At 40.9% G+C, this 10,184-nt stretch overlaps 1 protein-coding gene across 1 annotated transcript in view; it reads right to left on the bottom strand.

Moving 5' to 3' along the window:
* The window catches only part of UST (uronyl-2-sulfotransferase), a gene marked incomplete at both ends in the record, with an annotated part of 55,388 nt that extends 50,938 nt beyond the window's left edge, over positions 1-4,450 (bottom strand). Inside the window, one exon of the mRNA XM_010185232.1 lies at positions 4,295-4,450. Within this exon, the coding sequence (XP_010183534.1) occupies positions 4,295-4,450 (156 nt within the window). The remainder of the gene's footprint in view (positions 1-4,294) is intronic.
* Positions 4,451-10,184: the final 5,734 nt, after the last annotated feature.

The raw sequence follows: 10,184 nt of genomic DNA on the forward strand, positions 1-10,184 counted from the left end.
ATGAGGAGTGTGCGGGGAGAGGCAGGCAGTGGTACTCTGCCCCCACATGCTTGCATCCAGCAGCAGAGCCAACAGCAGGGCCCAGCCACATCAGCTTGACTGCTGGGCAAAAGCAAACCAGAAGCCCCAGGTGTGTCGTTCTCCCAAGGAAAGAGGAGTATGCACACTGCATGGTAGGAGTCTGCAGAGATGCTAAAGCCCAGCAAGCAGTTGCAAAGACTTCTGTTGTGTGGTCAACACACATCAGCTGTCATTCCATCCCTTGCCCTCAAACACTAATTAATTGTAAGGAACAAGACCTTTAGTTTAAATGCTGATTTGCTCTCTAGCATAACATCTTTCTAGCACTGTGACTGCTTGCTTAAACTTTTATTTTATTTTTTTCCCCAAGATTCATTTTCTACACTGACTTTCAATCAGGACCTTTAAAGAAGACCAGATCTGCAAACAGGCAATTCTGTAAATCTCACAAGCTATCTTTGAAGTTCACCTGAGCAAGACTATCAAGAGACAATATTCCAAAGAGGAAAGGTTTTTTTCCTTGTCTACTACCCTATGCCACCACTGTAGGACCTCAGATGGCCATGATGAAGAACTTAAACTGCAGTGGCTCAGCGTCATCTGTGTATTTGTACTACGCTGTTATTGCATTGCAAACAACAATCCAGCAGATGGCACAGTGAAATGACTTCAAGAGACTGGATGGGGCCCTCCCCGAAAGGGGAGAAATGTGGAGGATGGCTTCACTGCTGCAACAACATTGTTCCCACACAAAAACTCAACTCAGGCTTGCAAGAGAGGACACTTCTTTCCCTCTTCTGGAATCGGCCAGCCCCTCGCCCTGAGCTGACTGCTCAGAGCAGTCTCATTTGGTTTGAGATTTGCAATAGGTAAATTCTACTGAGAACAAAAAGAAATAACCAGATCATAATCCTGCCCAGACAACAGTCAAAATGTTACTACTTTTTTTAAGCTGCTGTATTTCACTGGGAGAATTCAAGGTCAAAATGCTCAAAAATGTTGAAGCAAATGGGATTTTCCAAGTGGTCTCACCTGGATGACAGTATGGTCTCCACTAACATTGATACAAATAGGACAAAAAAAAAATCTCTCTATCTGTCTTTCTTGCGAGTTCTTTACCTTCTACTGTTTTCAGTCTCTACTGAAGGCATGTAGGGTCCAGGAGGCACAAGTATCTACATGTATTTGGTACATCATTTTCATCTCGGTATTCATTTCCATAAATAATTCACAACTCAGAGGAATGAGACTTGAACTTAATTTTCAGCTCTCAAAGATTTGGAATAGTTTCAAGAATTTCTTCAGCTCCCTAAGCTTCTATGACCAATCTTCTGTCTTTAAAACCATTTAAGAAAAATTAGTGATGGATTTTTAGTGTGTTAAACTGGAATTACATATAAAGCTGGCTGCATGGCTGTAAGGATGGGTGGTAGATGGAAATGATACAAGCATAAACTATCAGTTACTCCTATGTATGATTGGTATTTGTATATCTATAAGCATTATCATGTTTACTTCTCTGAATAAAAAAAAAGGGCTGGAGGAGGAAGACAGGGAAGGGGACAAATTGATTTGGCAGCAGTTTGTGTGTCATTTTAAAGCCACATCAATTAGATTGACTTTGTATACATGAATACTACATATTGCTTTCTGTATTTAATTTACTTAGAAATATTATAGCAAATGGTAAGGCATATACTAACTCATCTGTTTCCACAACTTGTTTCCTTATCCTCATAGATGTTCAAAGGCTGCACTTCTAATTGCTGGCAGGCACACTTAACTCAGGATTTCTTAGTAGGAAGGAGACTGGAAAAGGCAATGAGAATATAGACTCCAGTTATGTGCAAGCTCCACAGTCATTAAGAACACCTACGTGCTTAACTTTATTTAACAGCAGCAGACTGCATAAGCTAAATATTTGCAGGAAAGTCTTGGCTGGATCAGAGCTTTAACCAAACACAGGACAGACAAACGACAGAAGGAAGAGAGACGTATCCTTTCTAGTGAGAAGCCCATGCTCACGCCAGGAACCCACAGCCCAGCCCAGCTCAGCTCTCTTTTCTCTTGTTCCAATGCCTGGAACCTGAGACCATTCATTCTCTTAACTCTCTCTTGTGTGCACCACATTAAAGGTGAGAGAAATAATTCATTTTTTCATATTCTGCTCATAAAAAATGAGAAGAGAACTAAATATACCTTGAAGATAGAAGAGTTACTGTCTCCAGGCATGTTTCCTGGCAATCCAAGGCACTTTTCAACAAAAGTACTCCTTAAATTACGAACCTATTCTAACTATGTATATAAGCCATCAGTTAAAATAAAGAGACTCAAGTTATAGTAGGGCAATCTATAGAGTAAATCATCAGCTCTGCAGCAATAGGTCCAGCACCATCTGTGTTCCAATACATTCACTGTCTAGTAACCTAATAGCTTCTCGAGTGCAAAAAGAAATACAGATATTTATCCTCTGTCAGTACACTGTCTGCATCAAAACAAGTCTGGGCCTCTCTGTAATCTTAAGATGCTGGACCAAAGCCAGAAGACTGGTGAGATATGATCTTGTATTGTGTTTAACAAAGGACAAGCCACCTACCAGAGAAAGGCAGAACAGAACTGAAATGAAGCAAATGATGAGGGTGAAAGCTGGTGATTATTAATACCTGAAAGGTTTTTAGGTTTTATGATGGGTCTTCCAGTCAGCAATGAAACTCTGTGAAGGACACAGGCAAAACAAAACGCAAATAACCCAAAACAAAAAAGCAGTCATACCTACAGAAATTCTCTATGCCATATCCAACAGGCAGAAAAAGCTAATGAGGCAGGCTCTGTAACACAGGACAGTTTGACGCCAACCTGATGGGACCATTGTCAAACTCCCCAGGCTCTGTGGTCCTGCTGGTGGGACACACAGAGGGATGCTGCAGTAGCTGCAGTGCCACAGGCAGGGGCAGTGGGGGAGACACTGTCCTCTGCCACATCCTTCCACTGGGGTGTTGCACCCAGCCGTGTACAGAGGCCTTTGGGCTGGTGTGGCAGCCCTGGCCAGTGGGTTCTGTCCGACTTGGACAGAACCTGAGCATCATGTGGGATTAGGTGAGCCAGCTGCTGGTGGGACCATGATAGCCACCTTGGAAGGCAGAAAGGTGGGACCTGCAGGAGCAATACCTGCTCCCAAATTTCCATTTGGAATGAACTGTTGTATCTAAAACTACAAACTTATGCTCATAAACAGGCTACAAGTAAGTCACCCCCAATCACAGCACAATGCCACTGGCAGGCCTACGTCCGTATTTTGATCATCGCATACATCCTTTTGTGGTTTGCAGGCTGCTATTCCTAGGAGTGACGCAGGAAGTTATAGTGGCATTTACCTGAGCAGTAGATCAAAATAGCAGCTGTGGGCAATGTGTGCAACAGTCATGTCTACGACATCTGACTATATCCGTACACTTCAGAGCCTGAGGTTTTTGTATTACTTGCAGCAATACCTACTGATGGCAGTGATACTCACACAGAGGGCACATGGCTACCCTAAATACATGGAAATTTAAGTAACCGGATCTTTTGTGGAATCAAGGCTGCAAAAATAATGCCCCTTACAAATTAAAGGGAATGTGAAGAAGGCTGTTCAGTTAAAGAGGTTTCACATAGTATTTTTACTTGCTCTGGTGAGGGCTGTGTGATAACATGAAAAAGGCTGATGAGCAAGAGGCTGAGATAGGATCAAGATCGTGTCAGATAATAGCAATACGGGTTTAGCACGGTCCTGGGAAACAACATTTTAAAGCAAGTGATTACTAGAAGTGAATTAAGAAAGTGAGCAATAAAAAACCCTGTTGGTTATTATTTATTCCTGCTCTGCTTAAAGAGACCCAAGCTAGGCCTGAATAAGCTGGCTCACTTACATGATAAATGGCTGTGTCCTGCAAATACATGAATACAGGTCCCAGAAGCTGTTAGCGCCTGACTTCACTTGTACTTAACCCTTCTTGCCTCTCTGCTGGACTCACTGCTATGCTGACTAAACTCAAGAGCTGGCTCACTGGAAGTCAGTGTTTCTGGTTAGCTTCCACATCATGCTGCTCTTGGCTCTACTATCCCTCTCTCCTATTAACTGAAGCCACTTAGAGGATGATGAATTCTGGCTGATTACTCAGGTCAAATTAGCGGTGCAACACTTCAATACTATTTCTGCTAGAATATGCCTTTCTTTCTCAGTTTCACTATCATAATAAGAACACAGGATCTAAGACGAGAAGGAGTAACTTACCTGTTCATTTTTAGTCAGTCTTGTTTTGTTATGGATGTCAGATGTAACCAGGTTGAATCCATGTTTCTCTGATAAAATTCTCAATAGTAAAACCACAGTTCGACTCCCACACTTTCCAACTCTGTTGTAGACCACCTGGCTGGGGAAAGGAAGTACCTAAATAAAGAGCGAAAAAAGTTGAGTCAGTATATCCATATTTTTGTTTCTGTGTACCTCTGAATCACAGCATGCTTTGACTGCAAACCAACAGATATGTACAGAATTTCTAGGACCCTGCCCCAGTCAGAAGCATTCACTTCTACCACCAAGCCAGAAGCTCTTCAGAAGAGAAACACATGGCTCAGGAGGTAGCAAGCTGTGATTTCCTCCTCATGATCCAGTTTAATGTAACTGTGCAGATCACTAGGTACTTCAAAAACAGTAAGCTACTACTGATGTCTTCTAGTGAAGATGATGATGGGCTTAAGCTTGCTGCTTGTAACCTCAATGCAAATAGTCAGCTTTAGTTGACTACCTCCCATACAAAGAATGAAGAGGAGCGAATTTGCACTGCAGTTTGGCAACTCAAAGTGAAGTTGATATAACACAAGAGGAATGCTCAAATTGTGAAACTTCAGCAGAAAAATAAAAAAACCCCTGAACAACTACCAGTTGTAGAGAGCTAAAATTAATCAACTGTTTCAACTTCAAATATAAACATGAATATTCCAAAGAGACTCACAAAACAAATCATGTCACTGGCTAGTTATGTACTTGGGGAATAAACAACGCCAGGGCCACAGGTAGCCTGGAGGCCAACTGGCACAGTCTGATCACATCTGTATAGGTAACATTCACTAAACCTCAAAAGAGAACAGCCATATCCAACCCATCCAGCTGTAACGGTCTCCAGCCCACACTAACTCCATGCACCATGCACTCCATCCTAAGAAACCAGAACAGGTGAGTAGCTGCAGCCTTGTTTTGTTCCTGGATGATGCCCATAGGTTATTCTTTCACTAAGAGGCATTCAAAAGTCACACTGGTGCTCTGGATGACTATTTGGTGTATAGCAGCAGCATTAGATAATACAGGCCAAAGAGCATCTGGCTTTAAGTCTTTTAAATTGGCTAATGTAGTCAGGAGCTCCCAGTTTCATCCACAGCAGTGCATATATGGCACTCATTTATGGAAACCTCATTTTTCTATTATGACGACAGGCAAAAAGTGTTTCCCAACATGGGGCCTGCACCCTGGTTTCCAGGCGACACGTGTTCAGTGTAAGGAATGGCTCATGTGCCAAAGTGATGGTGTGTCACAACCTATAGTTACTTTTGTTGTTGATGCAATCACGTTCACCTAGCAGAAGGATTTCTAGCATAAAAGCAGTCAGATAAGGTATATGGACTTCTGCCGCTTCTCATGGTATTAGAACAGCTAATACATCGCCAACAGGAAAGCAAAATGACTCCTCAGGCAGCCCTTCAGATTACTTTCAAGAACATTGCAAATCAGAACTAAAAAAAAAATAAAATAAAAGGAAAAATCTGGATTCCCTTACACATAATAGGAGTATACTAGCACTTTGTTATCAGCATTACACTCTGTGACCAAAGGAACATTACTGTTGTTACCGGCTATGACGTTTCATAAATCCTTCACTGCAACATAAACATGGAAGCTGTCATTCTCCAAATTACCACAAGAAAAGGTAGGTACTTGGTGATCACGGCCTCAGTTAAGCTTTTCAGGTTCCAGGACATCACATCTTCTGATTCAGCAAGTAAACATGGGCCTCCCAAGGCTCATATAAAACTCACAATAACACACTAAGTCTTACTATTTTGTAACGTTTAAATAAAGTTTTCTGTGAGAAACCTGGTCCCCTTATTACCTATCAATCTTTCCCTCAGAAGCCTTGCTTCCCATGAAATGCAAAATCCTAGTCTCAATGAACTCCAAAGGTGACGAATTTAGCATCTCTGTGTTACACCTGTAGCTAACCTTTTCCAAAACGACTGCTAAAGATGTCTGAAAGGCTAACATGTAAACGCATTGTAGTATGTTGACTATAACACCAGGGACACACCATCACGAACATTTTTCTTATGCAAGAACACACACGAACCATATTCTAGATTGACTCTTTTTTTATTAGTTTTTTTGCATGGCAAAACCCAGCACCAGTATTTGCCATGGACCTGCAGCACTATCTGCACACCACCACTGTAACTTGTGGAACAGGAGTTTCTCCTCTGCTCAGACATACACTTCTGGCATACTTTGCTGTCCAAGCATGTGAAAGTCTTCAAGAGAAATGTGAAGTAGATGCTGACAAGTGCCAGTGAAGGAGCAAAAGCACATATGGCATGTGTTTGCCTAGCATCCTGGAAGTGTGATAAATGATGAGTGTTTGTAGGGCTATGGAAACTTTTAAAAATGCTTCATAACTATTAACTGCTTTGATTTTCATAGCAGAGTTGCACTTTACAACATAGCAAGCAAAATTTTTTCTTCATAGGTACTTCACTCATTTCAAGTGGAATTTTGCTGCACCCAGATTACATTCAAGTTCTAATTAAATCCTTGGCTTAATTAGCTAGTAACTTCGGATGAATCTTACTAATAGCATTATTTTAAAATTAAATAAAATTAAAGCAGGCCTTTGCAAAGCCTCTATTCTAAGTGCAAATAATTTTACCACCTAAAAACATGAGTTGCTACCAGTTTTGGCCAGTTCTCACCACTGTTTCTGAATGTCACCTTTCTACACAGCACAATTCTACTCTGCTCACAGGCAATAATTACGGCAACCCTCAAAATGAAACCGTAAGCAAATACACACTGCAGACAGAGAAAACTGAAATAAAGGGCTATTATTTTTAGACAACTGTTAAGCTTAAAGGAGGCCAATATATCAATGCCTTGATTCAGTAACTGTCTGAATGCACTTGGCTAAAATCAGACAAGATTCAAGATAAACACCACAGCTCAAAGCTCATTTCAGAACACAGTCATTAACAGTAATCAAATCTTCGCCTGCAGCACTGCTGAATGTGGCCAGCTTTAAGGATGCACCACTGAAGCTCTGCTTGTGTTTTGTCTGTTTGCATCACCATGCCACTTACACACCAAAATGTGCCAGAGGGTGCGCCCAGTATGCAAAGTCATGCAGTACACAGGCTTTTTGAACACAAGCAGGTTAAACAAATGTTTAACATGATCAATTCCCTTAAGACTTGGCAAATCTGCATTCTGCAGAAACTCTCTAAGTACTTTCTCAGAAAAAGAAACGTTTCTTTCAGAAACCTGAGTTTGTATCAGGCAGATCTAGAAATGCAAGAAATCAAAAACCTTTTCAGATAGGAACTTTTCCCCCCTCACAATACATGTAACAGCAAGACTCAGACAATGTAAGAGATGGTGGCAGCAGATGCACTTGAAAAGAAAGCTCCTATTATATTAGCAGAAACAAGACAGAAAACAGCAGTTGGTGGTTTACAAAATGCTAATTGGATTACATTTTATTTGACAATAAGAATATGCATCATATAGACTGAATAACTGCTGAGGTGATGCTCTGGCAACATGATAGTCATGTAACAATATCCACAACTTCAAAATAATTACGAAGTGACTTTATTGAGCACTGCACCAAAGCCCAGAGGTAATATAAACAATTCAAACATGTAATTCACTTTGGAGTTATATAAATTAGTACTTACAGCTATAGAAAAAGTAAACCTCACAGTATAATTACAACAGCTCACATCAAGGGTTTGGAAAGTTATACAACAATTTAGTATTTTCTTTTGTTACATAGTTAAAGATATCAAGAACTATTGCTAATGAAATTGAGGAGAAAAAACCCAAGTTTATCCCAAAACAAATTTGCATTATGGATGACAACTGTCAAGCAGCTTTGCAGGGTAGGTCTCCCAGTTTCAGGTTATGAGCCAGTTCTCAGATAAGCTGATAAAAACCCAGGCTTCCATCTACAGCGGTGGCTTTGTCTCCAGGTAAACCCTTGCGTCATTTAAAAAGTTTGACCGGATAATCAATAATCAAACATGGGCAGTTCAAGCTCAACACAAGGAAAAACTTCTTTACCTTGAGGGTGACAGAGCACTGGAACAGGCTGCCCAGAGAGGTTGTGGAGTCTCCTGCTCTGGAGACATTCAAAACCCACCTGGACACGATCCTGTGCAACCTACTGTAGGTGAATCTGCTTTGGCAGGGGGGGTGAACTAGATGATATCCAAAGGTCCCTTCCAACCCCCACCATTCTGTGATTCTGTGATGACTTGCAGTGTCAACAATTTAGGGATCCACCCATTCCACTTTTACTGGGCCAAATGCAGTATAATTTGGCCAATTTGCCAACAATTTAGCTGCCCATGTAAAATTTGCCCAGATAAATAACTCACATCAGAGATACACGTCCCCAGAAAGCAATCTGTTATCTCCACAAGTATTGCAAGTGACTGACCTATTCATGACAGAGGCCACAAGTGGGTACCAGACCAGGCTTCTCCTTTATGAGCAGACAACCTGTGGTCAGACAGTGCTCTGTGTTCTTCATGTGAATGAGGTCAACCAACAAAGACAAAACTGGTAAGGTCATGAGAGCAATGAAACATTTGCTGACATCACATCTCTAAATAGCATCACATCTTCCCAGTGATGTGATCTTCTCACATCTTACCTCTTCATTTTTTTCCTGTCCAATTGAGATAGAATTATAAAAGTTTTAAAAATGTCTTACTGGGTCAAATCACTGACCCATTTGGCTCATGAGTGCTGGAAGATGCTTGTTAGGCACCTGCAAACCTAGGCACTGTCAGCAGTCCATTTCTCTCCAAGATCTCTCCTCCTCCAGCACCCCCAGAGACTGCATATAGGATGTCAAAAGGCACATCCTTGCCTGTTGCCTGAGGAATTTCTTACACAACCTGCTATACCAACAAATTCCAGAATTTTGTTAACCACCATGCATTTCATTTTTAGCTCATCTTCTACTATTTCCAGAGAACACCCATTCTCACATTGTGGGTTTCATGAAGACAGATCAGATAATTCAGTCACCAGCTTTGACATCTTCTTGACATCATTGGATGCCTCTTTTTTAATTATAGATTGTCACAAGCCTGCCATTGCCTATTTAAAGACAAACTCTAAGGCTACTAAGAGACAACATACTCTAAATCTAACTTCAGGAAATGCTGCACAAAGTCTCATTCCAAACAAATGTCAACTTACTCACTTCTAAAGCAATTACAAAAAAGAATTGTTAACACAAAGATATGTCGGCAGAAAACAAGACTGAAAGATGAAAAAGGGAGAAAACCAAATAAATGACTGGTTAGCCTCCTTCTCCAGCTAAACCACACAGATCCAGTTATGTCAAGATCTGCTCGTAGAGCATAGTGACACTGGACAGAGACAAGCTTTTGGAAGTAACAAACTCTCTAAAGCAGATCAGACAGCATGATCTTCTCTACGGGTCACTGAAAGTACACTGGAAACCACAAAAAAAGGGTGAAGTTTGTTTTCAAAGTTTAAAAGCCACATAGCTGAAGCAGAGCACTGAAGATAAGGTAGAAGAAGAAACAGAAGATTCTTCTGTTGCATTTTAATTAAGCAACTAATTTAATTGAAACAGGATGACTCCCTCCCTGCACCCTCCCCAAACAATGCACTTCATCTGTTTGACAGCTGACATATTTGGAACAATGAGTTAAAATGTGTTCTCTAATGATTCAACATCTGTAAGTACCAAAATAAATTGAAAACATAAGCATGGAGAACAAGCAGCAAAAGGAGACTGGTTATAGTCATAGCGCTCAAACTTATTAAGACTACATAAAAGCACTACTAGGAAGTATCCACCAAAAGCAATGGTTTCTGATAT

Source organism: Mesitornis unicolor, unplaced genomic scaffold (genome assembly GCF_000695765.1).
Source record: "Mesitornis unicolor isolate BGI_N332 unplaced genomic scaffold, ASM69576v1 scaffold24195, whole genome shotgun sequence".
In the NCBI taxonomy this organism is placed as follows: domain Eukaryota; kingdom Metazoa; phylum Chordata; class Aves; order Mesitornithiformes; family Mesitornithidae; genus Mesitornis; species Mesitornis unicolor.